The sequence below is a fragment of the Gorilla gorilla genome, chromosome 1 (genome assembly GCF_029281585.2).
Source record: "Gorilla gorilla gorilla isolate KB3781 chromosome 1, NHGRI_mGorGor1-v2.1_pri, whole genome shotgun sequence".
Taxonomy (NCBI): Eukaryota; Metazoa; Chordata; class Mammalia; order Primates; family Hominidae; genus Gorilla; species Gorilla gorilla.
In genome coordinates this window covers 207778931-207797860 of record NC_073224.2, presented here as the reverse complement: position 1 = coordinate 207797860, position 18930 = coordinate 207778931, and the positions used below count along the sequence as shown (strand labels likewise).

The following is an 18930-nucleotide window of genomic DNA, read 5'->3' as shown; positions in this document are numbered from 1 at the left end:
ATAGACTGATCATTCAGTTATAAATCAGAGGGTATAGTCCACTACCTGTGTGCCCTGAGGCAAATTGTTTAGCCTCTCTGGGTCTCTTGTTTCAGAGATGGGTGATGGGTCAATCCGTTGGAACTTGCCAGAACTCAGCTGAAAGGGACTTTGAGAGGCCCATTTCATTCTAATCCTCATTTCAGAAATGAAGAAAGTGAAGCTCAGGAAATAAAAGAGTGACCTGGCAAAGGATGCATGGGTGTTGTGGTAGTGCAGGACTAAACCTGGGACCCTGGAAGCCCAATGTCTTATTCTCATCTATATCACATCACTGCATCTTCCCACTCTCTAAAGACGGGAGGGGAAAGGCTTGTATTTTATGTGTGTGTGTTTTAAATTCGTGGGCAAGAGGCTTGCTTGTGTTTTTGAGGTTTTGTTTTGGTTTTTTAAATTCATGGGCAGGAGGCTTACTGTTCTGAACCGGCTGATAGGCATGGCTGCTCAGTCTAAAATGACCTTTCAATCATTGCTTAATCTCACTTTCAGTTTGAAGCTGCCTGGGCTCTAACGAATATTGCCTCTGGAACCTCTCAGCAGACCAAAATTGTCATTGAAGCAGGGGCTGTCCCCATTTTTATAGAGCTGCTTAATTCAGACTTTGAGGATGTTCAGGAACAGGTAATGCTTAGATTTGGTGTGATTCTTTATAGTACCTGTGGTATAATAAAAAATATATTTGGTCTTTGTCCTGGTTCTTGGCACAGTGTTAAAACTCTTGGAATTTCCTGAGTGATAGGAGTGTCAAGTACAGATGGCCCCTGGGACTTGCAACTGGTATCTCAAGTTGGGGCAATCTTGTGGGACTAACCTGCGGAGTCTGCATTAACTCTAGCTGTTAGTGTCAGAATTGAATTAAATCGTTGGACACATGGTTGGTATCAGAGAATGGGTGGTTGATGTGGAAAAAACTCTATACATTTGTTGTTGGAAGTGCCATTGGAAAAAAGACACCACAGTACCCATATCTGAGTACCCACAAATCATGGAGATAAAGATACAACTTCCATTTCTCCCATTGAATTCTTGCTAGTTGGATAGAATTGGAGAGTGGTAGTGGGCTCTTTTCTCTATTACTACATATAGACTTGGTCCAAGGCAGCTACAAGAGTGCAACTTTCGCCAGGCGCGGTGGCTCATACCTATAATCCCAGCACTTTGGGAGGCCGAGGTGGGCAGATCACGAGGTCAGGAGTTCAAGACCAGCCTGACCAACATGGTGAAACCCCATCTCTACTAAAAATACTAAAAAATTAGCTGGGCATCGTGGCGCTTGCCTGTAATCCAAGCTATTCAGGAGGCTTGAGACAAGAGAATCACTTGAACCCGGGAGGTGGAGGTTACAGTGAGCAGAGATTGCGCCACTGCACTCCAGCCTGGGTGACAGAGCGAGACTCCGTCTCAAAAAAAAAAAAAAAAAAAAAAAAAATGCAACTTTCTGATTACTTTCTCCTTTTCTGGGCGATATTGTTTTGGCTTCTGTGGCTATAGTACAGATGGCAGCCTGTCTTTCCCTGCTGAACCAGGAGCTCCCAGGGATAGGTCGTTGTAGAACAAGTGCTCAGTAATAATTTCAATAGGGAGGTTACCTGAGCTTGTGTAGTATATTTGGGGCCTTGACATCATTCTCATCCTGGTGGGTACTCACTTTGCAGTTGTGGCTATAAAGTACTCACAGAAGTACCAAGCTTTGTGGGTGACAGTTTCATTATCCCCTTTTCAGGCAGTCTGGGCACTGGGAAACATAGCTGGAGATAGCTCTGTTTGCCGAGATTACGTCTTGAACTGTTCCATCCTTAATCCTTTGTTAACGTGAGTAATTATAATCATCTGTACCTGGGCGTCTACCGGGTGGCCACGTGACAGGTCATTTGGGGGCAGCATACTTGATTCCTTAAGATGATAGGTAAGTGCAAAAACTATAAAAATGCATTCTGATTGCCAAAGTAAAAGATAGGTATCTTTGGAGATTGAGAAGGTTGTGGCCGGGCATGGTGGCTTATGCCTATAATCCCAGCACTTTGGTAGGCCAGAGCAGGTGGATCCCTTGATCCTAGAGTTCAAAACCAGTCTGGGCAACATGGTGAAACCCCAACTCTACAAAAAATACAAAAGTTAGCCAGGTGTGGTGGCATGCACCTGTAGACTCAGCTACTTGGGAGGCTGAGGCAGGGAGGATCACCTGAGCCCAGGGAGATCAAGGCTGCAGTGAGCTGTGATTGATCACACCACTGCACTTCAGCCTGGGCAAAAGAGTGAAAAAAAAAAAAAAAGATTGTGCCACCCATCTGCCAAGAAGGATCTTGTTCCTCACTTCATGGCACTGCAGAACCTCATGTTAGTCATATCCTCATATCCTCCTCATTGGTGAGCCAGGGGAGAGAGGCAGGACTAGCCCACCTGGAAAAATCCAACCTTCTCTACAAAATGCATTGATTTGCTATGGGGTTTTGCATACATACATCAGACAGCTCTGTCGTAAATTATAGATCAAAGACCCCGTGAAGCGTCATTGTATCCTTCTCCCATCCTTCCCTCCGTGCCCTTAGAGTAAACTATGCCTAAACCAAAACAGATGAATGAACTATTCTTCAGAGACCGCAGTCTCATAGCCTACCACTGTCACTTTCTTGGACCCTTCACAGAAAATTATTCCATACTGTGTGGCTAAAGCTCTCACAGTAGACCTATAGCTTTTATTTCTTAGACTTTTAGCTTTTATTTCCAGGGAACACCATTCCTTGTCCTGGACTTGTGGCCAGGGTTACGGGCATGATATATCCCACTTTAGAAGCTTTACAGGCTTACTCCAGATCTAGCCCTCTGTTTCGTCCCTATTATCTATGGTATTAACTAGCCACAGCTGGTCCTGAAATGAATACTCTGTATAGAGGTTGGCCTCCTAACCTATACCAGCTCTATTAACTTAGGTCTATGAGTAGGAAGAAACAGGCTGCTAGAGTCTGAGAGGTCTCATTGGATTTGTCTCTGGGTTCATTGGCAACAGTCCTATGCCAAGGCCTCAGTGCTCAGGATCTGGCTTTGCTGTTTCCTTCAGACTCCTTACCAAGTCCACACGACTGACGATGACACGGAATGCGGTCTGGGCCCTGTCAAATCTCTGCCGAGGGAAGAACCCACCCCCAGAGTTTGCAAAGGTGAGAGAGCTACTTACTAGACCCTGAGTGACATCAGGTTCCTTCATATGGAGTTTTTAAGTCTTTGGGCTACTCCTTGGAGTCTCAAATCATGGGAAACTGAAAGAAGCAATTGTTAGTGAAGTAGATGATCTTGTGTACCTGGATAGTAAAGTGAAAAGGTAGACCTAAATGTTTAATGTAGTAGCGATCCCTAGGGTCTGGAATTACTTGTGTGTGTGTATTGTGGGGGCGGTGGTTGCAATGTTAGGGTTTGTGATAGAGCTGATATAGTCTTGTCCCCCTATGAGTCTTTCTCACTCTGCTTCCCACAGGTCTCTCCTTGTTTGCCTGTACTGTCTCGCCTACTCTTCAGCAGCGACTCGGACTTGCTGGCAGATGCTTGCTGGGCCCTTTCTTATCTGTCCGATGGCCCCAATGAGAAGATCCAGGCAGTCATAGACTCCGGAGTCTGCCGGAGATTGGTAGAGCTGCTGATGTGAGTGGTCTTACAAGGGGTACACGTTCTGGCTGGGCACAGTGGCTTATGCTTATAATCCCAGCACTTTGGGATGCCAAGGTGGGCGGATCACAAGGTCAGGAGTTCGAGACCAGCCTGACCAACATAGTGAAATCCCGTCTCTACTAAAAATACAAAAATTAGCTGGGCGCGGTGGCAGGCGCCTGTAATCCCAGCTACTTGGGAGGCTGAGGCAGGAGAATCATTTGAACCTGGGAGGCAGAGGTTGCAGTGAGCTGAGATTGCGCCATTGCACTCCAGCCTGGGTGACAGAGCAAGACTCCGTCTCAAAGGAAAAAAAAGAATCCCAGCACTTTGGGAGGCTGAGGCGGGTGGCTCACAAGGTCAGGAGATCAAGACCATCCTGGCTAACACGGTGAAACCCTGTCTCTACTAAAAATACAAAAAATTAGCCGGGCGTGGTGGCGGGCACCTGTAGTCCCAGCTACTCGGGAGGCTGAGGCAGGAGAATGGCATGAACCCGGGAGGCAGAGCTTGCAGTGAGCCGAGATCGCGCCACTGCACTCTAGCCTGGGCGACAGAGCGAGACTCTGTCTCAAAAAAAAAAAGAAAAAAGAAAAAAAAGGGTACAGGTTCCTTAAGCTTCTCCAGGCTCAGACTAAAGAGAAAGAATCAGCAGGGCCGAAAATGGTGTGCTGGCCTTCTGCTGATCAGATCTCCCTCCTCTGTAGGCACAATGATTACAAAGTGGCTTCTCCTGCCCTGAGAGCCGTGGGTAACATCGTCACTGGGGATGACATCCAGACCCAGGTAAGAAAGAGGAGGGTGCAGGATCTTAGACCAACTATGGAAGAGCTTGTGGAGAGCTGCCTGTGGACAAAAGCCTTTCCTGCAAAGGACTGTGGTCCTGATGGGAGGCACTATGGTCTAAGAAAGTAAGTGTGGGCTTGAGTGAAAAGTTCCAGCTCTGTTATTCTCTAAGCAGTCATGGGAAACTTGGTTCCTTCTTTTCTTACATAAATTGGGAACAAATCATCATCTAATGGGTGAAGGAAAACTAAATGGAATAACTGGACTTACCACCTGGGACATTGTGAGGTAGTTAAGTTTGAGTCATGGTCCCTTTGAGATACTGAAAGCTATGGAACTCCACCCCTACTTCCTAGATCTTTAAGGTCTCATGGATATCATGGACCTTGGAATAATCTTTTGTAAGTAACCCTTCTGGTGAAGGCATAGTAAACAAAGTTCCCCTGCTCAAAGGCTAGAGATTTGGGTATTCTTTGGGTTTTGAGTAGTGGGCATAATTCTGTGGGATTCTGGACAGGTTTCTTAACAGGTGAGTAGTCTCACTCAAACACTCAAACCCACACACTCATTTTCTGGGTTACTTTGTATATGTATATGCATGTACTTTAAAATACAACATAAAATTTACCATTTTAACCATTGGCATAAAATACATTCACATTGTTTTTCCGTTATTGCCACTAGCCAGCTACAGAAATTTTTTATCATCTCAAACTGAAACCGTACACATTAAACAGTAACTCCCCATTCTCCCTTCCCCTAGTGCCTAGTAACCACCATTCTATTTTCTGTCTCTGTGAGTTTGAGTGCTCTAAGTACCTCATGTAAGTGGAATCATACAGTGTTTATTCTTTCTCGTCTGGTTTATTTCACTTAGCCTGGTATCTTTAAAATTCGTCCATGTTGTAGCATGCATCAGAACTCCATTGAAAGGCTGAATGATATTCCACTGTATGTATATACCATATTTTATTTATCCATCGATAGACATTTGGGTTGTTTCCACCTTTTGGCTATTGTGAATAATGCTGCTATGAACATTGGTGTACAAATATTTGTTCAAGTCCCTGTTTTCAGTCCTTTTGGGTATATACCCAGAGTGGAATTGCTGGATCATGTTCTAATTTTATGCCTAATTTTTTTGAGGGGACACCATACTGTTCTGCACAGCTGCTATGCCGTCTTACATTCCCACCAACAATGCAGCATGTTCCAGTTTCCCCACAGCCTTGCCAACAGTTGTTATTTTCCGTTTTTTTTTTTTTTTTTTTTTTTTTGATAATACCCACCCTAATGGGTGTGAAGTGATATTTGATTGTGGTTTTGATTTGCATTTTTCTAATGATTGGTAATGTTGAGCATCTTTTCATATGCTTATTGGCCATCTGTGTATTTTTTTTGTTTTGGACACATGTCTATTCAAGTCTTTTGCTCATGTTTTAATTGGGTTGTTGAGTTTTCTGGTTGTTCAATTTTAGGAGTTCTTCATAAGTTCTGGATATTAATCTCTTATCAGACACATGTTTTGCAAATATTTTCTCTTGTTCTGTGGTTTTATCTTTTAACTTTGATGTCTTTAAAAAAAAAAAACTTTTAACTTATTTAATTTTTTAAAATTGAGACAGAGTCTGTCTTTGTCACCCAGGCTAGAGTGCAATGATGCCATCTCGGCTCACTGCGACCTCTGCCTCCTGAGCTCAAAGCAATCCTTCCACCTCAGCCTCCCAAGTAGCTGGGACTACAGGCATGCACCATCATGCCTAGCTAATTTTTTGAATTTGTTTTTTTTGGAGAGACAGGGTTTTACCATGTTGCCCAGGCTACTCTTGAACTACTGGGCTTAAGCAATCCTCCCACCTTGGCTTCTCAAAGTGCTGGGATTACAGGCCTTAAGCCACCTCACCCAGACCAACTTTCTTTTCTTTTTTAATTTTTTTTTAGAGGGTCTCACTATGTTGCCCCAGCTGGCCTTGAACTCCTGTGCTGAGGTGATCCTACTGCCTCAGCCTCCTGAGTAGCTGGACTGCAGGTGCATACCACTGTGCCCAGCTTACTCCAATGTCTTGATGCACAAAAGTTTTTCATTTTGATTAAGTCCAGTTTACCTGGGCCAGGTGCAGTGGCTCATGCCTGTAATTCCAGCACTTTGGGAGGCTGAGGCGGGAGGATCACTTGAGCCCAGAAGTTTGGGACCAGCCCTGCAACATGGGAAGACCCTGTCTCTACAAAAAAAAAAAATGTTTTTTAATTAGCAGAGTGCGGTGGCCCCCTGCTACTCAGGAGTCCCCAGCTACTCAGGAGGCTGAAGTAGAAGCATTGCTTGAGACTGGGAGGTCAAGGCTGCAGTAAGCCGTGATCATGCCACTGCACTCCAGCCTAGGCAACAAAGTGAGACCCTATTTCAAGAAAAAAAATGAGGCCGGGCACAGTGGCTCACGCCTGTAATCCCAACACTTTGGGAGGCCGAGGCAGGCAGATCATCTGAGGTCAGGAGCTCGAGACCAGCCTGGCCAACATGATGAAACCCCATTTCTACTAAAAATAGAAAAATTTTCCAGGCGTGGTGGTGGGCATCTGTAATCCAAGCATCTTGGGAGGCTGAGGCTGGAGAATCACTTGAACCTGGGAGGCGGAGGTTGCAGTGAGCCGAGATTGTGCCATTGCACTCCAGCCTGGGCGTCAGAGCGAGACTGTGTCTCAAAAAAAAAAAAAAAAAAACCAACAAAAAAGAAAGAAAAACATAAAAAAAATTAAAAACAGTTTAATTTTTCTTTTGTTTCCTGTGCTTTTGGTGTTCTAGGTCATTCTTAACTGTTCAGCCCTACCTTGCCTTCTCCACTTGTTGAGCAGTCCCAAGGAATCAATTCGGAAGGAAGCTTGCTGGACTATTTCAAATATTACTGCTGGCAACAGGGCTCAAATACAGGTAAAACAGGCAGGGAAGTCAAGGGGCATGGGAAGTCATAGGAACTTGGGAGGTTGTTGGAATATTTGCTTTCAGAAGAAAGAATTTGTTTCCCTTTAAAAATAGGAGTCAATTAGCCGGGCACGGTGGCTCACGCCTGTAGTCCCAGCACTTTGGGAGGCCGAGGTGGGCAGATCATGAGGTCAGGAGTTTGAGACCATCCTGGCCAACATGGTGAAACCCCATCTGTACTAAAAATACAAAAATTAGATGGGTGTGGTGGCAGACGCCTGTAATCTCAGCTATTCGGGAGGCTGAGGCAGGAGAATTGCTTGAACCCAAGAGGCAAAGGTTGCAGTGAGGTGAGATCACGCCGCTGCACTCCAGCCTGGGCAACAGAGCGAGACTCCGTCTCAAAAAAAAAAAGAGGGGCTGGGCGTGGTGGCTCATGCTTGTAATCCCAGCACTTTGGGCGGCTGAGGTGGGCGGATCACGAGGTCAGGAGATCAAGACCATCCTGGCTAACGTGGTGAAACCATGTCTCTTCTAAAAATACAAAAAAAAAAAAAAAATTAGCCGGGCGTGGTGGCAGGCGCCTGTAGTCACAGCTAGTCGGGAGGCTGAGACAGGAGAATGGCGTGAACCTGGTAGGTGGAGCTTGCAGTGAGCCGAGATCGCGCCACTGCACTCCAGCCTGGGCGACAGAGCAAGACTGTCTCAGAAAAAAAAAAAAGAAAGAAAGAAATTGGAGTCAGTGTGTACTATTGGTCAAAGAAGCTGTGTAACCAAAACTGGGTTCTTCTGTAGTAGCCTGTCACCTATATAGGAAGAACAAAAGAAAACTCCCAGAATGGGGAAGATGTCTAAGTCTTAGCTGATTTGGGGACTAGATTTATTTATCATGCTGAAATGACTTTCTCCTTCCATCTGCCTCCTCTCAATTCTCTCTCAGGCTGTTATAGATGCAAATATCTTCCCTGTGTTGATTGAAATCCTTCAGAAAGCAGAGTTTCGTACAAGGAAAGAGGCAGCCTGGGCCATCACCAATGCCACATCAGGAGGAACCCCTGAGCAGATCAGGTATTACATTCCTTTCCCGTTGTCTTGAATGATAATGGATGCTCTCCCTGTTTGCTCATGGTTTACAGGTGACCTATAAACTGCTCTTGCTCAGACAGGTCTGCCCCCTAGTCTCACTGTAATAGAATTTTACTGGTAAACTGCTACAGTGTCACTAGAATCTGGAATAGATTCCATGTAAGCCATGTGGGAATCTATTCCAGATTCCAGTGACACTTTAACAGTTTACCAGTTTTCCCTTCTGGAGAAGAGAACCATGACATGGACATCCATCCTTTCTCTACCTTTTCTTATCCAACAGAGAACTGAAATCTATGTAGTTCTCAATTCAAATGAAGGGGAACCGTGCTATGGCTCACTCAAAACAGGTTCTTCAGCCTGACCAACATAAGAAGACTCTGTCTCTACGAAAGATATAAAAATTAGCCAGGCGTGGTGGCATGTGCCTATAGTCCCAGCTGAGATGGGAGGATGGCTTGAGCCTGGAAGGTCAAGGCTGCAGTGAGCTGTGATTGTACCACTGCACTCCAGCCTGAGTGACAGAGCCAGAGTCTGTCACAAAAAAAAAAAAAAAAAAAAAAGCAAGCTGGTGTAGTGGCTCATGTCTGTTATTCCAGCACCTTGGGAAGCTGAAGCAGGAGGATCCTTTAAACCCAGGAGTTCAAGACTAGCCTGGGCAACATAGGGACTTTGTCTTATGTGTACAAAAATGTAAAAATTAGCAGGTTGTAGTGGCGTGTGCCCGTGGCCACAGCTACTCAGTAGGCTGAAGCAGGAGGATCACCTGAACCCAGGAGGTCACAGTTGTAATAAGCCGTGATTGTGCCACTACACTCCAGCATTTGCTACAGAGTAAGGTCCTGTCTCAAACAAAAAAGCAGCTTCTTTGAGAAATTAATTTGGGATATGAGACTTGAAAGAAGCGAATAGAAAGCTATTTTGTGTATGTGTGCTCTTTTTGAGACCGCAACCTCTGCCTTCCAGGTTCAAGCGATTCTTCTGCTTTAGCCTCCTGAGTAGCTGGGATTACAGGCACGTGCCACCACGCCCAGCTAATTTTTTGTATTTTTAGTAGAAACGGGGTTTCACCATGTTAGCAGGCTGGTCTTGAACTCCTGACGTCAGATGATCCTCCCACCTTGGCCTCCCAAAGTGCTGGGATTACAGGCATGAACCACCTGGCCTGTGCACTCTTTTATTTTAGTTTCCATTATCTGAACATTAGTGGAAAGTGGTGGGAATAGTTAAGTGTTTTGCCCTTCACTTGTTGCCTATTAAGGGGAGCATAGTTAGTATATATAAAGTCTTAGGAGAAAAGAGATAGCTGTTGAGTTAAGCTTTGAAGGATAAATATGGGATTGTAAAAGGCCTCTTAGACAGGGAAAAGCATAAATAAAGGTACAGGAATCAGAAACCTGGAGACCTTTACAAGTGTGACTAGAATGTATTGTCCTTGGAAGGGAATAATGGGAGGCAGAGCTAGAAAGGAACTAGGAGCCAGATTGCAGAGCATCCAGGCTGGGCTGGGCTTGGCTTGTGGTATTATGGTATTGTTGTGCCATAGAATTTGGAGTTCAGGGAATTAGGGAGCCTGTGAAAAATTTTATGGAGGGAAGTGATGTGTTCAGAGGGGTAATATTGCAGCCAAGGAGACATTAGAGGCAAGGAGGAGGAGTGTTTGGTAGCATCCACATGTGAAATGAACTAGACCAACCACATGTGAAATGAACTAGAACAATATCAACAGGAAGGTAGAGAGATAGAGAAAGGATAAGCGGTTATCAAGGCTCAGTAAGAGCAGTGGCTCACACCTGTAATCCCAGCACTTTGGGAGGTCAAGGTGGGAGGATCGCTTGAGACCAGGAATTTGAGACCAGCCTGGACAACATAATGAGACTTTGTCTCTACAAAAAATAAAAAATAAATTAGCTGAGAATGGTGGCACACACCTGTAGTCCCAGCTGTTTGGGAGGCTGAGGCAGGAGGATCACTTGAGCCCAGGAGGCTGCAGTGAGCTGGGATCGCACCAGTGCACCCCAGCCTGGGTGACAGAGCAAGACCCTGTCTCAAAAAAAAAAAAAAGACTTGGTTGGGGAACACTCTCATTCTCTGGCATGGAATGGGGTGTTGCACAATTCTTTTTTCTTTTCTTTTTTTTTTTTTTTTTTTGAGACGGAGTCTCACTCTGTCGCCCAGGCTGGAGTGCAGTGGCGTAATCTCGGCTCACTGCAAGCTCTGCCTCCTAGGTTCACACCATTCTCCTGCCTCAGCCTCCCGAGTAGCTGGGACTACAGGTGCCTGCCACCACACCTGGCTAATTTTTTTTTTTTTTTTTGGTAATTTTTTTGGTAGAGACGGGGTTTCACCATGTTAGCCAGGATGGTCGCGATCTCTTCACATTGTGATCCGCCCACCTCAGCCTCCCAAAGTGCTGGGATCACAGGTGTGAACCACCGCGCCCGGCCTCACAATTCTTAAAGATAAAAAAATAAATTAGTAAGAGTGGGTTGCTGAGAGTTCAGAGCACCTGCCCAGCACTTCATGTGTCCTGTACTAGTTTAGCACTTGCCTGGTCTCTGGCCCCTAGGTACCTGGTCTCACTGGGCTGCATCAAACCCCTGTGTGACTTGCTGACTGTAATGGATTCGAAGATTGTGCAAGTGGCCCTCAATGGACTGGAGAACATCCTGCGGCTTGGAGAGCAAGAGGGCAAGCGCAGTGGCTCAGGGGTCAATCCTTATTGTGGCCTCATAGAGGAAGCCTATGGTATGTGCCCTCTCCTCAATCTAGGTCAGAACCTGAGACTGTAGGCCTCCAACGTGGTATACATATGTTGGTGGTGGTGGAGTGTGGGTTGGGAAGCATCCATAGCTTCCATGAGACTGATGTCTGTGTCTTCAGAACAGTTAAGAGCTCCTGCCCTAGCCAAGTTTCACCATCCACAGGGTTTCAGACGTTACCATGAGTATAATCAGGATGTGCTGAGTAGCTGGGGTACAGCTAGGATTTGGATTTGGCTCATCTTTTGAGTTGAGAGTTGTCTCTCACCAGTTTCTTCTCCTTCTAAGGAGTGATAGGTCAGTTCTCTTTCTGATAGGCTGTACCTATAAGAGTGCTGAATTAACTCATCACTCATCCCTGAGAGGCTGATGATTTGCCCAGGTCATGCTTCTAGTTTAAAGCAGAATCAGGACTAGAACATCTGTAACTGACATTTTGGTCTCTTTCCTTTGGGATTCTGTAGTTTTGAGAAGAAATCTTAACTCTCCCCTTTCAGGTCCAAGAGTGATCTGATCATATGACTTGTGTTTGTAAGCACTAACATACCTCAGGGAAGGAAAAATAGGTAAATGTTTCACCTGCCCATAGAAAAGCACTCACACTTCCCTCTCCTTCCTTCTTACTACTGTAGGCTTGGATAAAATTGAGTTTCTCCAGAGCCACGAGAACCAGGAGATCTACCAGAAGGCCTTCGACCTCATTGAGCACTACTTTGGTGTAGAAGACGATGATAGCAGCCTGGCTCCCCAAGTCGATGAAACGCAACAGCAGTTCATCTTCCAGCAGCCTGAGGCCCCCATGGAGGGCTTCCAGCTATAATATCTGCCTCCGGGGAGGGGAGGGGATGGGAAGCACCACCAGCCAGCGGAAGAGCAGCCCTCTGGTGGGCGGGAAACCAGTGTCCCCACCATCAGCCACCACACACCTCTGCTGCCCTGGAGACTGTGCTCTTGACCTGCTCCGCCCCCTTCCCTGGAGGGAGCACCCTCTGGACAGACAGAACCATCTGAGGCTCACCTTTGGGTTTTGTGACAAGAAGGGGACGTGTTGGGTTTTTCTTCCTTACACTATATTTTGGCTGCACACATGTCTTTAACCCAGGAGCCCAGGGGTAGACAAAGGAGGACTAAGGTAATCAATTTGCACCTTTTTTTATTTTTATTTTTTTTCTTTTTTTCTTCAGTGGTGACTTCCTTCCCTTTATCTTTTTTCATTCTTCCCGGTCCTCTGCCCTGATATGTGTAACTCTTATCTTGGGTACTTGAGCAGACGGTATATTCCAGAGGTGGGAGGTGGGAGGGGAAGGGAGAAATCCAAAACAAAGTGTTCTTGCTCTGACAGAATATTAATCTTGTATGCTTGGATTGAGTTATTTAATTTTTTTTTCTTTTGCACATTTTTCTTGTATTAAGATTGCTCTTCCCAAGAGCCACAAGTTCCTGGTTTTAGTAAACCCAGCTGCCTGCATTGCCTGGGACTAGAGGCTGGGGAGGCTACCATGAAACAAAGGTCCCTCCCTCCCTCTGACTCTTTGCCCAGACCTCTTTAGTTTGGGAGATCCTCCTCACTCTCCTGAAGTGTCTCAAGTATACCAGTGGGAGTGCAGGGGAGGAGCACAGGCCTTCAGATGGGGCTTCCCACGTGTAGCTACTGATCCCATATTTCCTACTCACCTTCCAAATGGTGCGACCCAACTTCATTTGTTTACTTGAAAATTCCCCCTCGAGGTTGAGAGAACCTCTGAGGTGGCTGTATTTTCTCCTAAGCTTGAGATAGGGGGCTGTGGTCCTTCCTTTCTCCTGAGGAGAAAGTCCTTGCTCTGGTGACCTGTAAGTTGCAGAGGAGGGTGGAGTGAGAGTGTCATGTATTGGGATAGTCAGGGATCCCTGCCTTTGGCCTTTCTTCTTCTTCTTCTTCCTCTTCCATAGTTGGATCATGTATATTTTACTTCTAAAGGAGAGAATGTCAAAAAGTTCTGTATTTTTTTATATTCTATATATTAGGTAGGTCAATCTTAATTGGTCTCAAGAGGAAGAACTGTCTGTCATTTCGGTAAGTAGGATACTGTGAGGAAGACCAAAAAGAGATATGGATGCTTCCTCGCTCAGGAGGCCTGAGCTTGGTCCTTTTCCTCTCTGCTTGGATTCTGGACCACCACCTGGGACCAACCTTCAGCTCTGGAACCTTCATAAAGCAGGTCAGCGTGGCCTGATTGTCCCAGGACCTGAAGGGAGCAAGGATGGCCTCAGGGCCTGGTGAATTCTGCTACTCTGTCCTTACTGCTGAACATCCTGCTTGTATCAGGAAACTCAGAAGCAGTTTGCCTTGTCAAATTCAATCTCAATGGCCATTGTCCACATAACTGATCACCCATGGCTGCCTCTCCTATTATCTATTATCACTGAAACTTAGTAGCCTGCTTTTTTTTTTTTTTTAGAGCTATTGCTTATCTTCCCTGTTTGGGATCCTTGTACCTGGTTTGGGTTTTCCCTTCCTTGTGACAATTATAATCCAGATGCCTCTTCTTTCTGTTTGAATTACGATAGTGCATTGCCTTAGTGGCTTGCCTGTGCCTCTGGGTGGATTACATATGATAGTAAAGCCCACCTGTTTGGATGGGAGTAGAGGAAGTTGGTGTAGACCAGCTGTGGAGCTGAAGGCACAGTCTGCCCCACCCCCACCTCCCCACTGTGGTTAGTCAGAGGCATCCTGCTCCAAGCTCTGCTTTTCCTTCCTCTGAAACAATGCCATTCTTGCTTCTATTGCTACACATCTCCTTCTAGCTCAGGTGAAATCCATGCCCTTCTGCTTATAGACCTAAAGTTCAGGTACTTATTATTGGCCATTGGTCTTGAATTTGCCCTCTCCTAGTGCTGCAGTCCCACTTCAAAGCCATTTTCTGAGGAGGATGGTTTAGGTCTGGCAATTGTCCTTGAAAAATCCCACCCATGTTGTACCACCTTGGTGAGTCAGATGCCACTCATCAGCTTGGGAATGATGGCTGCCAACTCCCAATCTCCCAGGAAGGCAGGGGGCAGAATCTTTTTTTCACTTGGCCTGCTACCTCCATTAAAAAACCATTCTCTTACAGTTAAAAAAAAAAAAAAAAAAAAAGCCTTCCCCTACCCAACCTCCGCCCATTGTTCTCTTCCAAAGGGCAATTTAGTAGGATCTACTTTGTACATCTCAAGTAAGAGTTAAGTCCCTGATATAGGGACCAGTTTCTTAGTGTAAGACATACACATCCTGCTTGTCCAGCTGTTCCTCCAAAATCTACTTTGGCTTCAGCTCCGGGTCCTGTACCAGATGGAAAATGTTTTTGGTGATCTGGCTGCTGCTTAAAGCCAGTTTTCCCTAAGAACTCCAAAGGCTGAAGTCTACTAGGGGCAGAGTGTGAGGATAGATTTCTAATCAGAGAAAAGTGGCCTCCAGGAGCTTTCATTTAGGTCTTCTCCAGACCAGGTTTTCCTGTTATCTTCCTTTAATCCCCTTTCAACCAACAGGTGAAGTTCTTCCAGCCCACAGAGGTAGTAATATCATCTTTTCTATCTCCTCCTCTCCTTTGGCCATGTAATGAAGCAAAATATTATTTATTTAGCCCAGGCTTGAGAGCCACTGTTTGTGGACAGTCTTCATCTAGATTCCATACCCTGGCCTAAGCGAGGTAAGGCTCTCTGGTTATTGCCAGGATGGAGCCCCCCTACCCCAGTCTGCTGTAGGGAATACCCTAATTAGTTGAGGCATGCTTTTGGAATCCTGGCATGTTGGCATATGGCTGGTCTATCCTTTTTAAGATCTCTGGTTGGGGGTATCTGGATATGGATTAGGAGGGACAAGGAGCCTTTTTCTTGGCTAATGTTTTCCAATACTTTTTTGAATGGTGCCAGCTCCTCCAGGCATCCCACCCCCAAATCATCATCTTTAGTACTAACAGGGTGTCTGGTCTTAGAAGCCTCCCTTCAGATCCCAGCTGATCCCGGTGACTGCCTGGCCTTGATGTTGGCTGCAGCCTTCTGATAGAACCACATGGATTCCACCCACAGCTGGCCAGGCTTGTTACATGGGTCAGGGAATACAAATGGCCCCCCCCAGGGAGCAGGTGTTGGCCTCAGTTTTCAGGGACCCTTGGTGTTGCTCCTTACCTAGAGCCCATTAATCTACCCCATCAACTCTCTGCCATGAAAGCCATCTTCCAGGAGCCCTGTTTTTTGGAGCTGAACTGCACAGATTATAGCTGCTATTGTACTTAAATAAGGGAGAGGAAAAGAAGGTTCTCAGGCACAGACTTTCTATTTTTCTCAAGCCAAACCAGTTTAAAATGTCTAGCAGAATGAACTGTATTTCCATTTCTTCATGTCTACCTGCCTTCCCCCCACACCCTAAAGTTGTACTTGTTTCTAGCAAACTAGAAGGAAAAGATAGGAAAGCCTGGCACTACTAACCTCACCTCTCATACACCTCTTTGAAGGCCCCAGCTCTTTTGTTCAGGCCTCTCTTCTCCCCTAGACTCACTCAGCTTGGTATCCATCATCTTGAGCATTCTTCAGTAGATTCATCTAGGGTTCAGATTCCAGACTCTCAGCTGAAGACAGGGAGCCAATTTCCCCCAGGTCCCTGCAGGTAATCCAGGGACCCCATAGGGAGAACAGGCTGACTGGGGCATTAGGAATGTTTGTACCTCTCTGCCTCCCTGGCAGCCTGGGGAAGGGTGCAGGGCTCAGTGCGCTAAACCATGGTAAACATCTTTGATAGAACTACCCTAGAATTTAGTGAGTGTGAGACCGAGATATTGCTCAGAATAAATTTATTCCATAGTCATTTAGGATTGCATGTTCTGGACCAACCTTGTCCAGTATGTTTTCTGTTTGAGCTTTTTCATTCTTTTGTTAAGCCAACAAGTTGAGAATTTGGCCCTGCTGGGATCCATGTAGTGGGCACTAGCTGCTCTTTGGCCAGGGCCTTCATAAATGATTCAGTCTCTCATTATCTGTCCTCTAGCCCCACACCCTGATTTAGACCGTGGCAAAGGAAGAACTTGAGGTCAAGGCCAACCAAATCTGTGAATTAAAGCTGTTATTTTTTTCTCTGCAAGGGCGCTTTGCTTCAGGTCTGGGCTATGTGCAGAACCTAAGCAGGCTGTGAGAGTTAGAAGAGGCAGCATTACATGTTAGGCCCAGAACACCATGGGAAAAGGTTTATGTAGCGTATCTTAGTGGCCTGCCTAGCTGCCTCTGGGCCAGGCTGACTTCTGATGTCCACATTAGCTCATACCTGAACCCTGTTGCTGAATGCCAGCCCTGTTCTCCTGTAACTATTATATACGCCATGGCCTGGGGGGCATTGAAGGAAGTAAGCTCTCAGAGATCCTAACACTGGCTGGGAACCTCTGACTCAGAGCATGTCTTTAAAGAGTCCACATCTGGCCAGGCGCGGTGGCACATGCCTGTAATCCCAGCACTTTGGGAGGCCGAGGCGGGCGGATCACGAGGTCAGGAGTTTGAGACCAGCCTGGCAACATAGTGAAACCCCATCTCTAATAAAAATACAAAAAATTAGCTGGGCGTGGTGGCAGGCGCCTGTAATCCCAGCCACTTGGGAGGCTGAGACAGGAGAATCACTTGAACCCAGGAGGCGGAGGTTGCAGTGAGCCAAGATCATGCCACTGCACTCCAGCTTGGGTGACAGTGCGAGACTCCATCTCAAAAAAAAAAAAAAAAAAAAAAAATCCACATCTTCAGCTGGGCGCGGTGGCTCATGCCTGTAATCCTAGCACTTTGGGAGGCTGAGGCGGGCAGATCACTTGAGGTTAGGAGTTCAAAACCAGCCTGACCAACATAGTAAAACCCCGTCCCTACAAAAATAAAAAAATAAAAAAAACAAGCCAGGTGTGGTGGTGGGCACCTGTGATCTCAGCTACGTGGGAGGCTGAGGCAGGAGAATCTCTTGAACCTAGGAGGCAGAGGTTGCAGTGAGCCAAGATTGTGCCAGCCTGGGCGACAGGATGAGACTCTTGTCTCAAAAAAAAAAAAGTCCACATCTTCATGAACCCTCAGACTCTGGAGTTGGGTGTCGGCTTTTTAAGCCAGCTTTTGTGGGAATTGCCTTTGACCTATTAAAGAAGGAAAGTGGGTAATGGAGTCCCAGCCACTCAAGAGACTGGATATCCCCCGAGAATGGCTTGGGTTACCAGCTATGGACCCTTGGAAGATGAATCTAATCCTTCTCACTGGTTTTTCTTTGCAAATTCATTTGCTTTTATTTTTCTAATAACAATAAACTCTATTTTCCATGTTCTCAGGGCCCCTGGGTAGACAGACACAGCTTGATTTCAGAGCAGACATAGGCCAAGAAAACATGGCATTGAGTGTGCTGAGTCCAGACAAATGTTATTTATATACACATCCAAATTTGAAGAGAAAATGTATTTCTTTAGGTTTCAAACACTGTAATAGATATAAAGCAAAAATAAAAACCTGTTGCAAAGTTCTAAATTGTCTTCTTTGGCTTGGAGTGACCCTAGACTGGATTTGGGGGAAGAGAATGAGGAGGTGTTTAAACTTGTAGCTTAACAGTGGAAATAAGAGTTGTACCAACCTGCACCTGCTGTAAAGTTTTTTTCATCGACTTTATTGAAATATAATTGACATACAATAAACTGTACATATTTAAAGTATATACACTTTGATAAATTGAAACACATATGCACCCATAAAACAACCACAAGATAGTGAATATATCTATGACCTTCATAAGCTGTAAGCTTCCCGCTTGAGAATCCCTCCTTTCTGCCCCACCTCCAGCAACCACTGATCTGTGGCTGTCACTGTAGTTTAGTTTGCATTTTCTAGAGTTTCTCTAAATGATTTTGACTTAGTTTCATCAGCACCACTCTACAGCCCTTTGAACCTTTTTTTTTTTTTTTGAAACGGAGTTTTTTATTCTTGGCATCCAGGCTGGAGTACAATGGCGTGATCTCGGTTCACTGCAACCTCTGCCTCCCGGGTTCAAGCGATTCTCCTGTCTCAGCCTCCCAAATAGCTGGGATTACAGGTGCCTGCCACCACGCCCAGCTAATTTTTGTATTTTTAGTAGAGACGGGGTTTCACGTTGGCCAGGCTGGTCTTGAACTCTTGACCTCAGGTGATCCGCCTGCCTCCGCCTCCCAAAGTGCTGGGATTACAGGCATGAGCCATCGTGCCCAGCCTGAACCTCTTAAGATCAAATAGTTCACAGACTCCTCCCTTCAGTTTAGATAATTCCTAAAGCAGAGATTACAGACAAGCAGCCAGAAAGTTGATTGAACCCACAGGAAGGTTTTGCTTGGCAGAGCGTGTTTAAGTTTGAATTAGTTGCCAACATTTTTTTTTTAAATCAAATGTCTGTCTTGAAAAAGACTGTTCTGAAGTCTCCATTTTTAAAAAGAGGCCAAGCACTGTGGCTCATGCCTGTAATCCCAACCCTTTGGGAGGCCAAGGTAGGAGGATCACTTGAGGCCAGGAGTTCAAGACCAGCCTGGGCAGCAAAGTGAGATCTGTCTTTACAAAAAAATTTAAAAGTTAGCTGGCTGTGTTGGCACATGCCTGTAATCCTAGCTACTTGGGAGGCTGGGGCGAGGGGATCACTTGAGTCCAGGTGGTCGAGTCTGCAGTGAGCTATTATGATCACTGCACTCCAGCCCCAGCAGCTGAGTAAAACCT

The 18930-nt window shown here is 45.8% G+C and overlaps 1 protein-coding gene across 5 annotated transcripts in view; it reads left to right on the top strand.

The window, feature by feature from the left end:
- The window catches only part of KPNA6 (karyopherin subunit alpha 6), a 68677-nt gene extending 50953 nt beyond the window's left edge, over positions 1 to 17724 (top strand). For 4 of the 5 annotated variants that reach the window (XM_019014408.4, XM_019014413.4, XM_055390652.2 and 1 more), the window contains 9 exons: positions 529 to 660; positions 1763 to 1851; positions 3098 to 3197; positions 3512 to 3675; positions 4389 to 4467; positions 7268 to 7393; positions 8325 to 8452; positions 11040 to 11218; positions 11865 to 17724. In XM_019014408.4, coding sequence (XP_018869953.1) covers positions 529 to 660; positions 1763 to 1851; positions 3098 to 3197; positions 3512 to 3675; positions 4389 to 4467; positions 7268 to 7393; positions 8325 to 8452; positions 11040 to 11218; positions 11865 to 12052 — 1185 coding nt within the window. In that variant the 3' untranslated portion in view covers positions 12053 to 17724. Of the gene's footprint in view, positions 1 to 528; positions 661 to 1762; positions 1852 to 3097; positions 3198 to 3511; positions 3680 to 4388; positions 4468 to 7267; positions 7394 to 8324; positions 8453 to 11039; positions 11219 to 11864 lie in introns of those variants that run through there. The other variant, XM_063700737.1, reaches the window with a different exon arrangement.
- The last annotated feature ends 1206 nt before the right edge of the window (positions 17725 to 18930 follow it).